A 21,064-nucleotide genomic window follows, 5' to 3' on the forward strand; every position below is an offset into this window, starting at 1 on the left:
ATCTGGCAGGAGAATTGAATGGTTCAGGCAATAAAGTTTGTGTGTGTGGGTCAAGAAAATTAAAACTGCCAGTCCCAATAGGAAGGAGGGAGAAAAAGACACACAGCAGGCATTTCAACCAATAATGTAAAGGGCCTAAACTTCACACACAGCTTGGTTATATGACTTTAACTTTTCTTTGCTTAAATCAGGTTCCAGAGAGGCATCAAAACTGTCAGATGACGATACTAATCTCATTCCTTTATGAGTAAAAATTGATAACTGGTCTGCGCACTTGACAACTATTATAGTATTTTAGTTTGTGTGAATGTGCACTTTCAGGTTGGTTCACACAACTCCTTAATATCAATAAGTTTGCTACTGGTATGTAGTGTGCAGAATATTTTAAGATTTGTGAATTCAAACTGAAAGTTGAGACCAAATTTAGCTGGTTTCTCTAGACATAAAGTTTTATTCTCATATATTAATATTGGGCTTTGCATGAGTGTGTGAAGTTTAGGATATTTTTCTCATTTTCACATTTTTTTTCTCTCGATTTGGATCCAAACCTCTCTGGGCTGGCGCTCCCTTAGACGTCGGGGCGCCCCCACTGTTGTCGCCTCATCTTCACTCGCGCTATCCTCAAGCCTCTTATGTTTGGACTGGGTGAGACAATGACAATAGCGGACAAGTGGTGGTAGTGGGGGTAAGGAAAATGGTCATGGGGGGTTGGGCGGGGCGGGGCGGGGCGGAGAAGAGCAAGAGTGGGTGTGTCAGCTAAAGTTCTATGACACATCATCAATATACAGATAACATCATCTTTGTGTGTCAAATGAACTACATGTATACATGAACTACAAATAGCACACAAATGTTCCAGATAGTCTAAACTATTCAGCAATTCAGGATTGCAGCAGAGAGCTGAAAAAAAAAGGAACATGTAGAAGACAGAGAGTTACGTATGAAGCACGGTATGGAACCTCACAAGGCTGGAATGTCAGACTTCCAATGAAATTCCTTAGCATAGTCCAAACATCAAATATCACATGAAGAAACAATGAAAACACAACATGGCAGTAGAACAGATGATGTGATTTTATATGAGACTTTACATCATGAACTTTAAAAAGTAAAAAAATAAAAAAATAAAAAAATAAAAATATGGGTTCATACAAAGTATATATGATGGTCCTTCCTGAAGGGCTAATGTACATTCTGATTTCTAAATCAGAAATTTGGAGTCTACACTGATGTAATGGATAATGACAGTTTTGCTGACTAAAATTCTTTTGATTTGACACTGCTTTTTTTTTTTCTTTTTTAAATGAAAAATGACACATATATGAAAAAGCACTGTAGTGGTGTAGTGTTACATAGCAACCGGTGTCCTACAATGGTATCTACAGTCTGTATACCAATCAGAAAGCAGGCAGCTCTTGATTAAATAGCCAGTGGACATGTCTGCCTGTACAGTGTACGTTTTCATACAAATGTACTGCGGGATGTTGCTGATACAGTGCTCAGTGTACTGAAAAATGATCCTCAGTGTAGTATACACAGTAACTCAGTAATGTTATATATTATACAATGTAATGTACATACAATGTACATGTTATACACTGTACATGAGGTAATGTGGTTACAGTACTATACGAGGCAACTGCTAATAAGGCACAGTGTAGCAGCTACAGTGTACAGTGAAACATCTACATGTACAGTGAAGAGAACCACGGTGTAGTGTAGCAACTACAGTGTACAGAGAAACATCATTCTATAACACAGTACAGCAGCTACAATACACAGTGTGACATCTAACACAGTGAAGCAGCTGCACTGCATAAACACAGTGTGTATAGTAGCAGCTGCAGTGTGCGGTGTTGCAGCTACAATGTACAGTGGGCCAGAACAGCTACGGATCATAATATGAACACAGTGTAACAAAAAGTATAGTGTATGGGAGTAGAATAAAACCTAGATATACACATGTACGTGTACATTATAGTAGCCACTGTGTAGTGTGTACCAATACTTTGCTTTACATGCAAATTTATGAATTGCAGAGCAGTGCATAGGCCTATCCTGCGCAGTGTCTAACTAATGCAAATATGCCTGCTATGGATCAATCATTAACATTAAGGATATAAAACATACACTTGTAACTATATAGGAGATTATGTACAAAGACAATTGGTTACTTCTCAAAGAACATTTACAGTTTAATATTGTAGTAATATCATAAAACAGAACAAAAACAATGAATGTATACACTCATGGACTCTACAGAGTACAACAAACTATCAAACCAACATCCATGATAACTATAAACTGTGACAAAAATTAACACACAAACAAGCAAAAAATATATAGAAAAATTGTCACTAAGTAGTGCTAAAAGGAGGTTGTCTATAACACAGAAATCCATCATGCAACCTAACAGACACTCAAAGAACCCATTCACCTTCAATAGCCCAATATTATGCATTTGCACGTCGAGTTACATGTAGCACAGAATGCTTTCTATCTTTATTCCTTGTATTTCTTCTTCTTAAAATTGATGCTGAAGGATGAATTTCCAAACATATTTGATGCTGTGAATGATCCCTTGCAATAACCTTACGATCAGCTAAAACATTTGCTACCGTATCATTAAAATGAGTCACCGTTATTGAGGTAAGTTTGTTAAGGTTTGGTGCACAGAGTACTGAGGAGTCTCAATGATGTGTTCTTGCAACCTAACTGCAGTAGATTCATGTCCCAGTGAATCTACACGAGCAAGGACTACAGTGTAGTACTGAGATGCAAAAACACTCTGTCCCTCCAGATACAATGTAAGACATACACTGTACATTGTACTTGTACAGTGGAGGTTCCATACCTGTGAGTGTCATGATAAAGGTACAGGGTGTACATAAAACTAGATCCTGCTTCAATTCTAAGTAAAAAGCAGGGTGCATATCCAGTGCAACAGTCTACCCCATATTGGTGCCCAAACCACCAAATAACAAGTGAATGTTGCCAGAAGGAGAAGTTTGTTCTGTGGAATGTGACATCATTACACTCACAAATAAACAAGGCTGCTAGGTTAGGCAAGGTCTATCCAGTGAAATCCCACTTCAGGTTGAAGTTGACTATCATGAAATGGTTTAAACTACCAGGAAAACAAAAAGAATGCTACAAGCTTCATTACAATTTGACACATTATCAAACTATTAAGCATCATCAAACTAAATAAAAATTATGTTTACGTTTTCCAGTGAGAGGAGATTTTAGCTGCTGAATTATCAATGCTTGACAAGATATATCTTCTTCTTTTTTTCAATCACAATCCAATTAGGAGATGTGTTAAAATTTACCTCATGTATCATATAAAATATGGACATGATCATTTCATTCATTTTTTGTTGAAATTCTGCACAATGTACAAAAGTTCTGTAAGATCAAATTAAAATTAACTGTTTGAGTCAATTTCAGCATGAGAGCCGAGGATCACTTCAATCCTTTAATAGCAACATGTACCTGAAGTAGGAAGCCACTTTTGGGGGAGCATGCACACGTGTACAACATATAATCTGGTCATCTAGTACTTTCATCACAAATCTACTCCGCTAACTTCAACATACTGTACATAGTGAATACAAACACTGACCACTGAACTACTAGGACAAAATCTGGTATACATCTAGGCCAAGTTTCAGGTGACATTGACTACTAAACACTTGCTAGCCTGCAGTAAGAGCAAAGCCACAATAACTGCAACCAGAAAAATCAAATGTTATTTATTTATGTTAGTTTGTTTTTCTTTAGTATCAAAATAATCTGAAATACTTTTCTTCAATAGCAACTTTTGAAATAGAACAATCTTTTTCTAAGACTTGCTTTGCATTTAAGAATCGTTTGTGCCAAATACAGAATTGTGTTGTTTGCATGTACTGATGCATCAAACTAATACCACTAGAGCAATCTCAACAGGTGTATTTTTTTTTATTTACTTTTACACATGCTTCAATATTCAAAATGAATAGAAATGCATCTTCTTGATAGCAACTAACAGTAAACATACAGTTTAGAAAGAGCTGGGCCATTTCTGGAGTGCTTGCAGGCTCCAAGATCATTTTTGTTTCAGATCTTCTAAAAAGATAAAAGCACACCACATGAGTGTATTGCGTTCATTGTTATGCTAGGTGGAAGTTCAAGAAATTTTAGAGGTTGTCATACAAAAACTTATAAAAAGGAAAGAAAAAAATGGGGACAATACAACACCTGTTCCCATGAAATGAAGGCCCAGGATGTCAGGAAAGAAAGTAACAAAAAAAATATTGAATGACAAGTAAAGAGAAACAAACAACACAAAAACAAATATTCAACAACAACAACAACAACAACAAAATGGACAATTTGACACACAAGTTTGCTAGTTTGAAATTGAAGGGGAAACACTGTGGGGGAAGCTAACACAAACAGTCCATGCCAAGAGATGAGATTCCCAACCTCTTTCGGGACTTTCTCCTTCAGTCGCCGGGGGCTACCGACCGTGGTAGCCTCATCTTCATCACTATCTGCCTCCTTTTTCTTGTGTTTGGACTGACGAGGGTTGGAAAGATAAAAAGGGTGGATGGATGGACAGAAGGGTGGATGGATGGATAGATGGATGAATGGAACATGGAAGGATGGATAAAATGGATGGACGAAAAGGGTGCAAAAGAGATGAGAAGTTATTGAAAGGATATTTTTAGGAAATGGAAAAAAGAGGAAAAAAACAAACACCTGTCATGGGAAAATCCCAACCTTTATTAAAGTTAATTAAAGTTTTAATGACGTTCGGTCAATTTTCATTTAACTCCTTCATTACCATACCAGCAATCTGTCTGCACGCAATATCAATACCACAATGATGTTGATGCCTTGTGAGGGTCAAATGCCAGAAATAAGTTTCCATGACAACAGACCACTTGTTTCCTCCTAAAATGTCCAATAAGTGGCATCTTAAACTCAAGAGCTGGACTTACCATACAGTAAACCAACTGTGAGGTACCCTGTGTGCATTGTGTGCAAATTGTAGGCCTACATGCTGAGTATTACAATGAAAGTGAAGTTCAAGTTTTAGACAGTACCTTGAAGTACGTACATGGTGTGTACCTCCAAGTACGCTGAGCATTACATGTGTATCGTGTATCATGAGAGAGCCACCAGCCTTCTGTTCTACTATTTTGATAGTTGACAATTTGTTTTTAATAATCTCTTATAGTCATTTGTTCTACAATGTATAAATCAGGATTATTGTCAACACAGCTTTAATTAGCTTTAATTTTTCTACTTATCCTTCATTCAATTAAAAAACAAAAGTTTACAGGATGAGGATGCTTTCAAAGCTTGTGGGAATATCATGGCTGAAGCTGAAATACAAACAATTAAAAGCAAAATGCATGATTTATGGTCGTAAAGAGCCAATTAAAAGTGTATTTATCAAATTAAACTCCAAAACAAGACAATGCACATGAATGTAGAAGATCTTTCAAGTTGTCAGTTTATATCGGCATTGATGACTCAAAGTCTTTACTAAACTCCAGTGCCGTGTTTCTACCCATGAAATTATCATGATCAAATGAACAGAAAGATATCCACTGTACAATGCACAGCTGTAGATGTGCTTCTGATGAGGGCAAAGCTTTAAAACTGTAACAGAGCTATATGTAGCCAGACCAAACCACAAACTAAAACAATGGATGGACTACAGTCTTGATAATCATGAATTTGAAATGAGGAATTGCATTTTATGACAAAGTTATATACATGTGTGGTAAATGTACTTGTATACTACAGTGTAGATGTGTGTAGCAAAATCAAAATGTAATTCATGTGTGATACACTGATGCATGACACAGAAACGTGTTTCATGTGACATTCACTGATGAATGCAAAAAGATGAATGTACACAGTGTATGGTGATGTGACTGTGCACACAGAGCATATGTTGCACACAAATGTATTACATATGTATCACACACAGTGTATAGGCCTTGTGCATACCCATCACTGGGGTGTTAGAATGCTTCCCACTGTACACTGTCTAAAAGTTGTACAGTGTAACTGCATAATTTAAGTACATACATGGGTATGTAAATGACTGTGTGCATACACTCACTGTACATTCTCCACATGTGTAACAGTGTGAGTACACATCTTGCATATGCACATGTACAACAGTGTGGGCATATGACACAGTTGCATAACAGTACACATGCATACAGGCATGCATAACAGTCTGTGCATACACATGTGCAACAGTGAGTGCATGCACACATGCGTATAAGAGTGCATGACAAATTATATGTGCAACAGTGTGTAAACACACACTGGTACAACACTACGAGCTGTACACACATTGCAAGATCTTCTTAACCACTACAGCTCTGCCTAACAAGTTGTGCACTTAATAACAATGTACTACTCAAAGCAGAATGTGCATTTTATGAAACATTTAAGTCTACAGGAAATCTTTCTCACATCTACTGTATCTGCCATATTATATGTATTTTGCCAGTCTGATATTCAATGAATCGTCATTTCCCCCAAATTTCAAGAGCGGTTAATTTGCAATCGCGGAGAACGATCTTATCACACACCTTGTTCGTGTACTGTGTACTGCTTTTAATACCAGTACATATTCATTGTACAAATACGCGTGCACATCCAGACCAAACGGGCATTAGACGAAATTGATGGTAGACCGAGTGAGTTTAGCCGTAGTGGTGTTAGATAAACGGAGAAGTAGACCATCTGATAGTAGACCAAGGCCCCGTTGCAAGAAAGTTGCAATCAATTGCAAATAATTGCTAATTTTGAAACAACCATTCTGATTGGCTCAGGGTCTGCCCTATTAAGAAGACATGCATGCAACAATGATTTTGATTGGCCAGTGACAATCAGTTGCAAGTTGCGTTTAAACGCAGGTTTCTAGCAACGGGGCCCAAGTGGCAATAAACCTACTAATTTAGTATCCCTTTTGCTTTGGGTATGACTGGCAATCTGTGCCGACTATCCACAATCCACGCCTTGTGAGAACATCAATCAAAAGTCACGTGGCAGTACTGATGTACAAAGCAATCACGTCACATCATAATAGAGCACACACAATTTTGGTTTTTGCTTTTTTGTTTTGTTTTGAATGGTGCATTGCTTGCTTAATGGCCGATATGTGTAGCTGCAAACTCAAAAACTGTTGGCACTTTTTGGCTTGTTGTTCCACCTTGAGAAGCAACCTGCTAGATGCATCTGAGTGCAAAATTGACGTTGTGCCAATTTAAATTGTGATTGTGCCCAGCTGCCAAACTTTAACAGCGATAATTACCGCAGCTCGCGAGGGTGTGGTCACTTTGACCGGCTGACTGATGGAAACCTGAGACTCTTCACAGCTGTTTGAGTAAGATATACTGAACTGAATTGCCAGGGGAGAGAAATAAGACATCAAAGCTGTAGTCACTGGGTTTGAAAATGACTTTCCTCCATTTGTGACCACCCAGCTCAAAACCAACAAAAAGTGGGCCGGAATGAATTTCCATTTTTCTACATACATGCAGATGAAAAGAGATCTACATAGAGCTCTACGCTTGACTATATACAACTTGTTAGAATTGTACCATCCCTAACTATTCTAAAAGTGATTGAAATATTAAAGACAGTTAAAAAGAAGTGCAGTCTCACAGAAAAGGGAGAAAAAGAGGATATTATAAAGACTCTAGGGTCATTCAGGCATGCTGTGCAGAAGTACATGTATGAATGAAAACGTGTTGTATTTCCCAGTGAAAGAAACTACTGTCCAAAAAAAAAGATGTGGTTCAGAAAAAAACAAACAAAAACAACTGTTAATATTGTGATTTTGGCTTTGTTTTCAGCCGCCAAATTTTGACAGTAGGTAGAGAAAAGATTACTCTCCCAGGTATAAAGGCAAGCTTTGAAAATCAACCCAAATCATGACTATCATGCTCCATTACACAGAATCCCAATCTGCAACTTTTTGTGGGTTTTGAGCTGGGCGGTCACATTTGAATCTGCTGTACAATGTTCACAAACAGGTATTTGTAGTCCCAAGGAACAACTGTGCATGAACAATCTACATGTACATATGAAGAGTTTGTTCGCAATCACCGATAAGTCCATATTTGCCAAATGGAGATATTTGAGATTAAAGGTCAAGAAAAATAAAGCAAATAATTAGACAATTTTTGCTTCTTTTGACCACAACTTCAAAAATGTACCTTTATATGTAGTGACCAATATATCATTTAAAAGGTATCATTTTGTACTTTATGACAGAGACCGTACTTCAAAATCTTCAAAAATGGACTTATCGGTTTTTGCAAACAAACTCTTCATATATCTGCAAAAGACATGTCATGCATGATTATTGGTAACACAAATTTCTGTGCTCATTTTGTGTGCATATAATGCCTGCATCTTAATGGGGAAAAAATGATAGACGGAAAAATAAATGGACACATATCAAGTAAAATTTCAGTAATTTTTCCCTTCATGGTTTTATATTTTCCATACAAGACATCTTTCACAACTTACAACTTTATATAGCATTATAGAGCTAAGAACCATTGAACAGTGTGTGCATGTGTGTGTGAGAGAGAAAGATATGAAATAATCATAGGAGAAAACATACAAAAATAGAAATATAGAAGGAAAGAGAGAGAGTGAAATAGAAAATAAAAAACAAAAAAGAGAAGTGGGAATGAATAAAAGAGGACAGAAAAAGACAGAGAGAGAGAGAGAGAGAGAAAAAAAAAATAGCAATCAAATCATCAGACTGGTCTGGGACAGACAAATTGCACTAGAAAGACATATAAATAATCACGTACATGTGTACATACATCAAACAGTGACATGACATTTGCTCCTTTGAATATTGCTCAGGTCTTTTTTTTTTTTCAAGGACTTAGGATAAGGGTTAGGTTTGTGATAGGGCTTTAGGTTTAGTTTGATGTGAGGAGTGGGGTAAGGGGCATGTCTGTTGGCAGAAATTGTGTCTGGCTTTAATACACTGTAGCATGCAGACATTTCATGGGAGCAATTGTAGACGCGAATGTCCTGGAATCACATCAAGTAGTACAAACATTCAAATCTAAACAGGGACATCACAACAGAATGCACAGAACAAAATGGTGCTGTGAAAGGCATGACATGCAAGTCTTCTCAACCATCCTATTGTACGTACAGTGGACTCCCGTTATAACGAAGTCCTCGAGACCGGCAGTTTTCTTTCGTTGTATCGAAATTTCGTTATAACCGAACAAATAAACAATGAAAATACATAAAGTGCTTAACGTTACGGCCCGAATTTTTACTTCGTTATAACCGGAATTTCGTTATAACCGTGTTCGTTATAACGGGAGTGCACTGTACAGTGTACGTGACAGTAAACGACTCATTTCATCAACTCTATTCATTCTTTGACTCCTTTGAAGGCATAGAATACTAACTTTATCTGAAGTTTGTTGCAGAGAAGAGATAGCACATATTGTCAAATCGCAACATCACAACACAAAACTGTTTCCTGTGTTCATCTTCGACCAAACTTTACAAGCAAGGACGAAAATACCACACACTGCACAAGTATGAAAAAGGTACACTGCATCTAGTTGTAGATGACTACTTTCATACTACAAAAGACATGTACCCAATGCAAACCTAGATGTACATTCTACAAGGTGGTAGCACAAGTACTCGGAAAGCAGCCAAGGCTATTCCTAAACAGCTAAAAAGCATGGATATTCAAATACTTAAATATAAAAAAAAAAAAAAAATAAATAACTGCAAAATTTGTATTGTTGTCTTTAGGATATGAGATACAGTACATACATGTAGTGTATGTGAATTTCTTGCATGATAAGAAAACAGGGCTCAAAATTGAAGCAAGCAGTGTGTGTCGATGTTACAATACAACTGTCCATCTTAAAATCCACTGAAAGCAGGATGTTAAAAAAACCAACAACACAGCTTCTGATATTGATAATAATAGGATGAAAGATACTGTTTTCTCTCTAGAAAATACAAGACAGTCTACAGTTGTGTATGTCTGTATAAAGTGCATGTGTGAGGATACACCAGTATGTACTTGTGTACATACACAATGTACATTATACATTATATACAAGTAAACATACATTGTACAAGCTGGCATTGGAAATAAAGTCATTCACAAAGTTTGTGTGTCCTTGTAGTTTTGACTATTAAATGCATTTCAATGAGCATGGAAAAAACAAACAAACAACAAATTGAGAAGATGTTTCTCTTTTTCCCACATGGACCAGCATTTCATCAACGTCCTGTTGCTATGGTTTCTCACCTGTTTGACACGGTCCCTGTCCTTAGTCTTCTCAGCCTTGTTGATGTAGCTGTCGTAGTCCAGGAGCTTGTCGAAGCGCTTCTGGATCAGCTTCTGTGGGCCCTGGAACATGTTGAGGAGACTGTTGAGTGGGGACATCACCCTCTGCTGCACAAACAGGGTCTGGAATGAAGAATATCACATCAAAGGATCATAATCCTATCAATGCCAGGGACTTTCAATAGTGTGCACAGTGTCATGGGGTTAGGGCGAATAAGGGGGCTTGGGGCCCTGGAACATGTTGAGGAGACTGTTGAGTAGGAACATCATTCACCCTCTGTTGCACAAACAGGGTCTGAAGGAAGAATACTACACCAAATTGATGTTTTTTTAATCCTTTCTATGCCACAAACTTTGGACAGTGTGTACAATGCTACAACTGTATGCTGATGTCTGTGTCAAGCAGCACTCAAAGCACATACATGTAGGATAACAAGGGGATTTGGGGTTTGGTGGGGTTAAGAGATAGAAATCAAGCCAAGAATGCCTGGAGCATGTTGAGGAAGCTGTTGAATGCGGACATCACCCTCTGCTGCACAAGCAGGGTCTCAAAAGACAGACTATCACCAAAGCTGTTTAACTCTTTCTGTGCAAGGGACACTACTGTTGTACATGTAGTATGGCTTTCACTCTAAACCTTCTTGTCAGAAGCATTAATCATCTACAGAATGTGTTAATGAAGCTTGCTCAATTTCAGCTTAATCTGATAATCCCTTCATTGTTGTTGCTCAGTTGGTTAACATCCTGTTTTTTGTTCCATTTATTGCACAGGTTGTGTGACTTGGTAAAGATTAAGCACTTGAATAGACCCTGTACTTGAGAGTCTCATTTCTCAGTTCACACTTTCCAGAGTGTGAGCTTTCTTTCCAGTATTAGGATAGGTTAGGAGAGTCCATTTGACTTTTGAGTTATACATCATTTTAAAGCTTAAATTCTGGTCTTTCAGAACCTGCTCTAAACTAAAAATCCATGTCTGGCAACTTTTTGTTGGTTTTGTGATGCAGGGTCACATTCAGAAAGGTGTCAAAATGAGAGCAACATTGCTACTCCTTACAGGAGGCCATTATAAAATTATACAGAATCTTCACGTGCTAAAAGGGTTAAACCATGTAGGGTTAATTGTAAGGGATTTGTTTGTTTGTTTTTTAGCATCCTTACATAGTCCTTGTAGAGTTTGTTGGCAAGGTGGTTCTGTACTGCCTCATACTTGTTGACCTCGTGTAGGTTGGACTGGTTTGCGTAGTAATCTGAGATGTCGCTACCCACTGTCGCCTCTACAGCGGTCGCTTCCTGGATGCACACAAGAGAAGTTATGGATGTAAAAACATCAGCGTATCTCTCCTACAAGTTCTACTCTAATACTTGGAATTATGCCTACATTAAATTCTACAACTTGATAGACAACTTCAGTGAGGTATTTAAAATCTTATGATGTTTCTTTTCCTACGGCCTAGAAACAACCATTTTACTCACCTACTTTCAATAAGCTTTTAATTCTTTATTAAGTAGGCAGAAATTCCCCTTTTATAACCCGTTAAGGAAGGACTGGTTTTGCTAGAACACGCATTTCCCATACAAACCTGCCCAAGTATACTCAGGACTTGTCCTCAACAGGTTTATCAAAATAAATTAATTAGTTGTTGCTGGGTAGGGCAAGCCTCTAGCAAGCTTTGTGGTTGCTAAGGCATTTTCTTTTTTAATGAACAAAGCATCAACAGAATTTGGATACATTATAGAAACAATGCATTCTCTCAGAACAAAGCTGATAACATAATACAACATGATTGTATATTTGATTTTAGAATGAAGTATTCTACCCTGTGAATGAAGTATTAAAGGTAAAGCTGTCTCCATTTCTCAACGAGGATAAATATGATTTGATTGCAAGCTTTTCTACTGGTGGTCTTTGCATGAACTTTGCAATCAGAGAGGACTATTTTGGCACAGTACCTTGAGTTGTTCCAAGTATGCGTGGACATCCTTCACAAAAATCTTGATTGTCTTTTCCAAGTTGTGGAACCTCCGCTCCGCTTTCTCAAAGTCCTCATCGATCGTCTGCAAGATAGTCAAATTAATATTGTATGCAAATGGATTACTATACACTCCATATGTGACCCGCTACAACAAAAGGATCCTAAAGTCGCTGACGGGCGAGCCAAGCATGGCCCAGAAAAATGCTATTTTCAGGCCTTTCCGTTGAACATTTAGCTTCGAAATTTCGGCAGATGATACAAGCGTAGAAGATACATTAGACTACAAAATTATGTAAAAACAGAAATCCGAACGTTTTGACAGATTTTGGTGATCTGACTTCAAACTCGATTTCCTCGGCTCACCCTTCAGCGACTTTAGGATCCTTTTGTTGTAGCGGGTCACATATATTTTGCGAGTCTAAATTTTCACAAATCTGGAATTCTCGACAATTTTCGCGAGTGGTTAAATTCGCAATTGTGGAGTCCTGTACTGAACGGAGAAATGTATACGCGTACGTAAAATTCACATCAGGATTAGTGTCAATATTTTCATGTGTCTATAATTTTGTGAAAAGCACCTGACTTGCGAAATTTGTGAAAATATAAACCTCGTGAAATATTTGCCGTATACAGTATGTAACAAAATCCCAGACCCCCAAAAAAACTTCACTCCCCATTATGCTCAAAATTCAGAGCTCTGAATGTGATTATAAAAAAAAACTAGAAATGTCGCTATGGCGACTGATGCCTCCGCCATAATGCATGATTCTCCCAATAGGCGTATAGTACAATGTCTTCACAATGTGTGATCCATGATAGTTTCACATAACTGGCAAAATATTGAAATGACAGGTTTGTCAGAAATGTTTTGAACTGGGTTTGCTATAATTTTCTAAGAGTGCAGGTACACATATTTGGGGAATTTTGGGGAAGTTTATGCATTGAGTAATTTCCAAGGTACGAAGAAAGAGTGTGATGACGGTACAAAATAGACTTTTTTTTTTGGGGGGGGGGAGGCATTGAAACCTGGCCTTTGACCCTTAACCTTTGACCTTTGACCTTCTGGCTGGAAATTTCCCGCAGAATCTCCATTAGGTAATGCATGTATTAAGTTTTGAAACTAATAATGCAAGCATTGCATGTACTAGTATATGAGGGAAATAGTAAAATTTTGAGGAGTTGACCTTAACCTTTGACCCATGACTATTGACCCATGACCCCTAAATTCCCTAGATAATCCCTGCCACACAGTACATGCATATGTACCAAGTTCCACAAAGATACATCGAACCATTTGCGAGAAAAGTAATATTGCAACATTTTCACCTAACCTTTGACCTTTTGACCTTTGACCTTATGACATGAAACTCTCTCTGGAGAATCTTTACGCAGTAGTATATGTCCACACCAAGTTTCAAGAAAATACCTTCGGGCATTGCATAGATATGTGGGAAATTGCAACATTTGTAGCATTTGACCTTGACCTTTTGACCTTTGACCTCTTGCCAATGTCACTAAAATCTACTCAACTAATTGTCCCAACATACATCATCCTCGGACCAAGTTTGGTGAAAGCTGCTTCATCCAGTTTTGAGTTATCACGTAAACAGATAAATTTTAGGATTTGACCTTGATCTTTGTTGTGTTGTGTTGTGTTGTGTTGTGTTGTGTTGTGTTGTGTTGTGTTGTGTTGTGTTGTGTTGTGTTGTGTTGTGTTGTGTTGTGTTGTGTTGTGTTGTGTTGTGTTGTGTTGTGTTGTGTTGTGTTGTGTTGTGTTGTGTTGTGTTGTGTTGTGTTGTGTTGTGCTGTGCTGTGCTGTGCTGTGCTGTGCTGTGCTGTGCTGTGCTGCGCTGTGCTGTGCTGTGTTGTGTTGTGTTGTGTTGTGTTTTGTTTTGTTTTGTTTTGCTTGTCTGTGATGTAATATGAGTTGACCTCTAACCTGAGTGCTCAGCCCAGTCATCTGGGTGAAGCGTTGGTTGATGCGCTGTGACTTCTTGCGGATGGAGTGGAGGTTCAGCTTGCCAAGCTTGTCTGAGATAGCTTCTTGTCCTCTGTGCCTGTATTTCAAAACTGAAATGAGAGAGAAAACAAAATGCATCCCAGTCTGGTTAGAAGACTATGCATCTACAAATATTAAAGCCATTTTGGCGCAAATATTCACATGTGAATGATACGCCTCAAACACAACAACAACAACTACAACATTAAAGCCATTTGAGTGTTTTGCCTCTTACAAGAGGGGACAGTATGATTACACACAAAATTACAATGTACTCGGTTAGACTTGAGAATTGAACCCGGGTCCTTTGGATCTGGAGATTGGACGCGCCACGGACTGAGTCAAATCACCGCCATTCAGCCAGTGTTCCTTACCTAAATCTTTGCGCCGCTTGAACTCGTTGATGTCGGTGGCGACGTCTGTCATGGTGGCCAGAGCCAGCTTGAGTGTGGCCTTGTCCTGGTGGTCCTCCTCTGTGTACTGTGTGGGATAAGGGAGGATGGTGAGAGTGTGAGAGGTGTTGTCATAGTAACGCATCTATTCATGAGAGGAATGCGATGATGATTAGATCACTGAAGGAGCACTTCAAGCCTTCATTCGCTAACCAAAAGCACTTCTTTTCATAGCAGTACCTATTAAAGAAGGTACATGTAGCTATAATTGCTATGTGTACAGCAAGACCATGGATGCTTTCATATCAATGCATCTATCCATGAGGTGACTGTGATGCTGAGAGAAGAGAAAACACAAACTATAAAATATACATACTAATAGTCTTGTCTCACAGGCTGCTTGTACATTGGCTCCAGTTCTGGGAATTACTTGGTATACAAATGGTTCCCCAATGACATCTTCGTCAATTGCCTATTATGGCGGTTGTACAACATGTAGAAGGCTTTGCTTGTTTCCATTTGAACTGGCTTTGACAACAGTTCACCATTCTACTGACGGTTGAGGACTATCATTTGGTAACAAAATGGTCTCAAAGCTAGAGATCTCCCCGCCAAAAAGCAGTTTTGTAAAAGTTGGAAAGTTGGAATTTCTGCATTGTGAATGCTTAAAGACATACACTAATGTATTCAATACAATCTTCCAAGAGCTCAGGCATTGCCTATTTTGTGCTAGTGAGAAATAGGGCAATTTGAATAATTACCTTCGGCAAGGGAGGCGTTCATGTTTTCATTACTGCTGGTTTGTTTGTTTGTCCTTGTGCAAAATAACTCAAAAAGTTTAGAATGGATTCGGATGAAACTTGCAGCAAAGGTTGAGAATGACACAAGGAACAGAATGAATTTTGGTAGTGATCCAGAAATTTGTGTGGATTTTATGAAAAATTTTCATTATTTTGGCAGGTATGGTCACTAAACTTGGGAGTTCAAGTTGTGCATTTTTTAGGTTTTCATACGCATACTAGAGTGCATGCTTTAGTTTCTGCTAGGGCGAGGCTCATCGGGCAACTGGACATTGATGATGCAACAGAAGGCTTCTATATTGGGAAATCAGGTGACTTTATACAACATGCATAGTACGTGTGGGTGGAAATCAATCACTGATCTCTATGGAAGAATAAGTGGGTAGAAATTTTTAATAATAATTGTTTGGATATAAACTCCAAATGTTATTGTCCAAGAATGGAAATTCTTTTTGCCCAATTGATCGTGGGCCCGGCAGCCACTGAGCAGCGCCAGATCGACGTTGCTCTAACCTTTTCAACTGTTGAACGGCAAACAAGGTAGCAGCAACTCCCATCTTTTAACGTCTTTTGGTATGACGCGGCCGGGGTTTGAACCCACGACCTCCCGATTGTGAGGGCAGCCGCTCTACTCACTGAGCCAACACATCAGTCAAATCGGTCAAATCGGTCAATCGGTCAAATGAGCTGATTGGCAGAGGTATGCACTCTCAGAGTGCTTCTCTAGTCATGTACCTTATACAACTCTGCCAGAAGGAGATGATATTTCAGTATTCTCTGTACTGGCTTGATGAGGAAGGACGCCAAATCCCAACAATTTGTGCTTTGTCTGTAAAACAAAAGAAATGAAGCGAAGTGAAATGTGACATACAGGTATGACACACAATATGATGGAAAATTTTGATACACCCTGTACACCACTTCTATGAAGCGTTACAGACAGTTCATAGTCACTGGCAATCCAGAATACATACGACATGCATGCATTCTCTACTTCATTCCCAGACACAGGCATTCTACCTGCACTGAGAATGCCCTTCTTTTAATCCCCTCAGTCCTGTGAATGGAAGCATTCCCTCCTATTCTGAGAATGGGGATTATGAAATCCTCTATTCAAGGCGTTCAAGAGCAAGGAGGTACGAGGCCAGCTGTATAATAGCCCATGTGCCTCTTGATGAAAGCATGGGGCTGATCGGATGCATTCTAGAAGACAAAGGCTGCGAACCCTGGTGAATTAATCCTGTTATCGTCAGGTTTTGACAGACAATAAAGGGATTAAACAAGGTCAGCCTGCATTATTGAAGCATTCTTGGCTTCATTCCAGAATGCCAGTTTTACCTCAGGTCCAGTAAGCTGAGCATTCCTGAATGGTGGCCCGGAATGGGGTAAGAATGTGAGCATTCTCAATGAAATGCACCCTACTGAGATTAGAGGGTAATCCGAATGCATTCTGGAATGCCAGCATCTAACCGTTTGTCATGCCTGTGGCTGACTAAAAATAACTTGAAATTTCAGCATTTACAACATCAGATATACATGTGTAGGGATTATAAACATGATTTTAATTTGATTTCATGAGTCACTCTTTTTTTTCTTTTCTCTTTTTTTATTAGAAAACAGACAAAAGGAAATCACTAACCTGACCAGCTCCAAACCCTGGTTGATGTATTCCTGTACTTCTGGGTTTTCCTCATACTACAAGACAAAAGAAAACATCACACAAATAATTGTGAAATAATAGGGATTACAGGTGGATTTATTATTATCTTAGGAATACCAAGGAATAGAAAGAAAACAGGCAGACAAAGTAAAGTATTACTTAATTTTTTTTTATTATTATCATCATTATTGTGTACATATACTTTGATATTTTTGATTACTTGCCTTTGATGGTTGACTCTCACAGTCATTTTGTTGCCTCCTCTTGATACACCTTATTAGGGTTTGCTGTTTGCTCAGCCCCCCTCCCCCCCCCCCCCCCCCCCTTCCCTGGCTGTTGCTATTTCACTCTTTTCCTTTCTTTATCCCTCTGTTGTTCCTTATCTTGTTTGATGTTGCCTCCCTATTCATCCATTTTCCTTCCATGGTTGCCTCCATGGTCCTTGGGTCCATCACTGACCTTCCTCCGCCTTTTGTCTGTCCACCCTCCTGCTCTAATCCCCCTCCCTTTACCTGTTGGGCTCCTTGCCCATGACCTCCTACCCTCTCCTTTTGTTTTCTTTGTCCATAGCCTGTCCCTGACTGTTCTTGTTGTGTGAAGTCCTTTACATGTGATTGCTTTCCCTGTCTGTTTGTCATTTTGCCTCTGACAAAGATTCAGCTAGGATTGACAGCTCAGGCCCCTTTTGACACCATCTAATTAATCTCTGAACATTTATATTCAATGTCAACTATTAAAAAAAAAACAGAGACAGGGAGGGATAATAAATAAGAGAGAATAAGAGTGGCAAAGAATGAGAGAAAAGAAGAGAGAGAACTCTACAGACAACATACAGTGATACAACTGTGTACATTTCGTTTTCACACTGACAAAATGCATAAAATTTGTTGCCCTATAAAACATATCAAAACACATCATTTGACAATAACGCTTAGTTTTTGTAGTGGAAACAAAAATGACAAAAAATAATTGTAATCTTTTTCACACCAATCTGTAACGTTTGCTCTACACGTAATGTCACATAATGCCTGAAATGAAAAAGCAAAAAGGCCGAAAGAGAGAGAAAGAAATAGAAACAGAGGGAATAATTCAGATATACATACTGTAGTCCCTGCAGACCTACATCACTAAAATCAGAACTGGGAGTTTGTGCCAAGATCGCCTACACCGTACATTGTATGTCCTCGAACATGAACATGATTGTATTGCATGATGTACAACCTTGTACGTATACCTAGACATTAACTCCAACAGCTGACTCACATTTGAGAACAGGCAGATTGAGTTCTGTAATACACAACAGCAATATCAATCTTTTTAGGAGAAAAAAGTATTCTGGATGACTACTAAACTTGTCTTTGCCTTACTATATACATACCTTTTCAAGAAGAGCTGATGCGTCGTCATGGTTACGACAGTACTGTGCGTATGCCTCATGAAGGTTCTTGGAGTTGTCCATGAAGACTTTGCCTGTGGAGAATTGGAATCAAGACATCATTAATCTCAACATTTCTTTCACAATGAGTGACAATAAACCAAGAGTTAGCTCATCTGACCTGCTTTTAATAGAGATTTGATGTTTCTTTGCAGTTCAGTACGTGCTGATGTCTGGCAAATGTTGGGGATATAATGGCAGTAAACACGACACATTAAACTACAAATCTTATAGGACAAATCAGAATGTGAGTATCAATGTAACGGTCACAGGTTTCTGTAATAGCTGAAATTGATCTTAACAGTGGTTGTATTGCCCAACAAAACTGAAAACTTCAAATGGCCTCTCTACAATGAATAGTGCTCAGTATCCTTGGGCTGGTTTCAAAACTTAGTTGATTACATAATGTAAAGCTGTGCAGTGTAGTGTCCAGTCTAGTTGCTAAGCAGTGTAGCCTTGCAGTGAGCTGCATACAATTTTATGTTTCAGTCATTACCACAGCAAAGTAACAACTGCACCTTGGAATATGCATAGGTCACATTCACTCACAGTATGGGACAAAAAAAAAAAAAAATAAACAATGTTTTCTTTGTGTACTGCTCATATGTGGCACGCAGGAAAATTTTTAGTGAGATTGTCCCCCCCCCCCCCAAAAAAAAAAAAACAACAACAACAACAACAACAAACAAACAAACAAACAAAACATAAAGAATGAATTTTGCATTGTGATGTGTATCTTCATTGTAAACTAATCTTTTTGTGCATCTATACAAAGAATTAAAGGTTCAAGCATCATGGTGCAAAATATGATTCTCGCAAACCACAAATTTTGAGTGCGTGTTAATGCAGCTATAGGTTCAAGAAGAGCATCTCCTGTCTCATCTCGCCTCTGACCTATGAGTTGGTCCTCCACTGGTTTTTCCGTCGTCTCCTCCAGATGGTTCATGAAGCTCTCTGCCACCTGGATGACTTGCTCCATGTTGCCAAAGAGGACATCCAGCTCCAGGCCTTTGGCCTACGAGGGTGGACAGGTCAAAGGTGAGAGAGAGAACAGAAATAGAAACACATAGATGAATTGATTTAAGCAGATTGGTAGACAGAATTATAGATTGATGGTCATAGCAGACAGAGAAAATCATGTATACAGAGAGAGAGAGAGAGAATGAGAGAGAGAGAGAGAGAGAGAGAGAGAGAGAAAGGACATCAAAATTTCATCCTTAAAATCAAACCTATCATTACAGATTTGGGGGAAAGTTACATCAAAGGTGGGCGTGTCTGCAATAGTTACAGATTACATCTCAGTATGTGTACCTTATTACACATTATCCCGCAGTAATCAAGAATAGAATTAGATGCAGTGATAATACACATCACTTCTTTGGCTAAATCTACTGTAGGAAATACTTGTTCTCTCTAATAAACTGAGAAGTTTGTTTGCATGCTGTGCTGTTAAAATTGAAAAAAAAAAAAGAGGAAGGAAATGTGCACTATTCAATCAGAGAAGTCAATTTCTTCCTTGTACTATGTACAAACTGCAGAATTTAAAGGACAAGTCCACCTTCATATACATAAGGATTGAGAGAATGCAGCAATATTAGTAGAACACATCAGTGAAAATTTGAGGAAAATTTGACAATCCGTTCAAAAGTTACGAATATTTTAAGTATCTGCGCAGTCACTGCTGGAAGAGAAGACTACAGTTGTACTACAGTGTATGATGTCACATGCGTACAACTACAGCTGTATATAAGGAAAATAAAAAGAGGATTTCACAAAACTTCACTTTTTGAATAAAGTGCACAGTTCTTCGACTTGCTACTGACGTATGTTAAGGGTAATATTAGTATTCCCCCTGCCTTCTGAAAGAGAGAAGTCGAGTGTTCTTTTGTTACGCGACAAAAATGGAAATATGTTGAATTTTCTTTATTCTTTCTTTATATCGTTGTACTTATGTGACATCACAAGCTCTAGTAGTCTTTTCATCCAGCCGTGACTGAGCAGAAACTTCAAAAATTCATAACTTTTTAACAGATTGTCCGATTCTGCTCAAACCCTCACTGATGTGTTCTACAATGTGTACTAATATTGCTGCATTTACTCAACCCACATGTCTATGAAGGGGAACTTGTCCTTTAATATACATCATGTACACATAGCTGCAGATTCATAATGAAATCAACATTGATATTGCATGTTTGTAAGAGTAAGAAACAGGAGAACAATGACAGTATGTGTACAGCACAAGAGTTTCAAGCAGAATGTACAGTAGGAACTTAAAGGGAAGGTAAACCCAAAGAGCAATGTGGATTGAGTGAAAGCAGCAACATTAGCAGAACACATCAGTGAAAGTTTGAGGAAAATCGGACAGTTGATGCAAAAGTTATGAATTTTTAAAGTTTTGGTGTGGGAACCGCTGGATGAGGAGACTACTAGAGG

The 21,064-nt window shown here is 38.4% G+C and overlaps 1 protein-coding gene across 1 annotated transcript in view; it reads right to left on the reverse strand.

The window, feature by feature from the left end:
* The window catches only part of LOC140226241 (uncharacterized), an 88,410-nt gene that overhangs the window by 8,851 nt on the left and 58,495 nt on the right, over positions 1–21,064 (reverse strand). The window contains exons 11-21 of the mRNA XM_072306726.1: positions 19,523–19,643; positions 18,572–18,663; positions 17,173–17,228; positions 16,269–16,362; positions 14,716–14,821; positions 14,282–14,412; positions 12,320–12,424; positions 11,528–11,659; positions 10,331–10,492; positions 4,468–4,560; positions 549–641 (exon numbers count right to left, since the gene is read on the reverse strand). Of these exons, the coding sequence (XP_072162827.1) occupies positions 549–641; positions 4,468–4,560; positions 10,331–10,492; positions 11,528–11,659; positions 12,320–12,424; positions 14,282–14,412; positions 14,716–14,821; positions 16,269–16,362; positions 17,173–17,228; positions 18,572–18,663; positions 19,523–19,643 (1,185 nt within the window). The remainder of the gene's footprint in view (positions 1–548; positions 642–4,467; positions 4,561–10,330; positions 10,493–11,527; positions 11,660–12,319; positions 12,425–14,281; positions 14,413–14,715; positions 14,822–16,268; positions 16,363–17,172; positions 17,229–18,571; positions 18,664–19,522; positions 19,644–21,064) is intronic.

This window comes from Diadema setosum, chromosome 3 (assembly GCF_964275005.1).
Source record: "Diadema setosum chromosome 3, eeDiaSeto1, whole genome shotgun sequence".
NCBI lineage: Eukaryota > Metazoa > Echinodermata > Echinoidea > Diadematoida > Diadematidae > Diadema > Diadema setosum.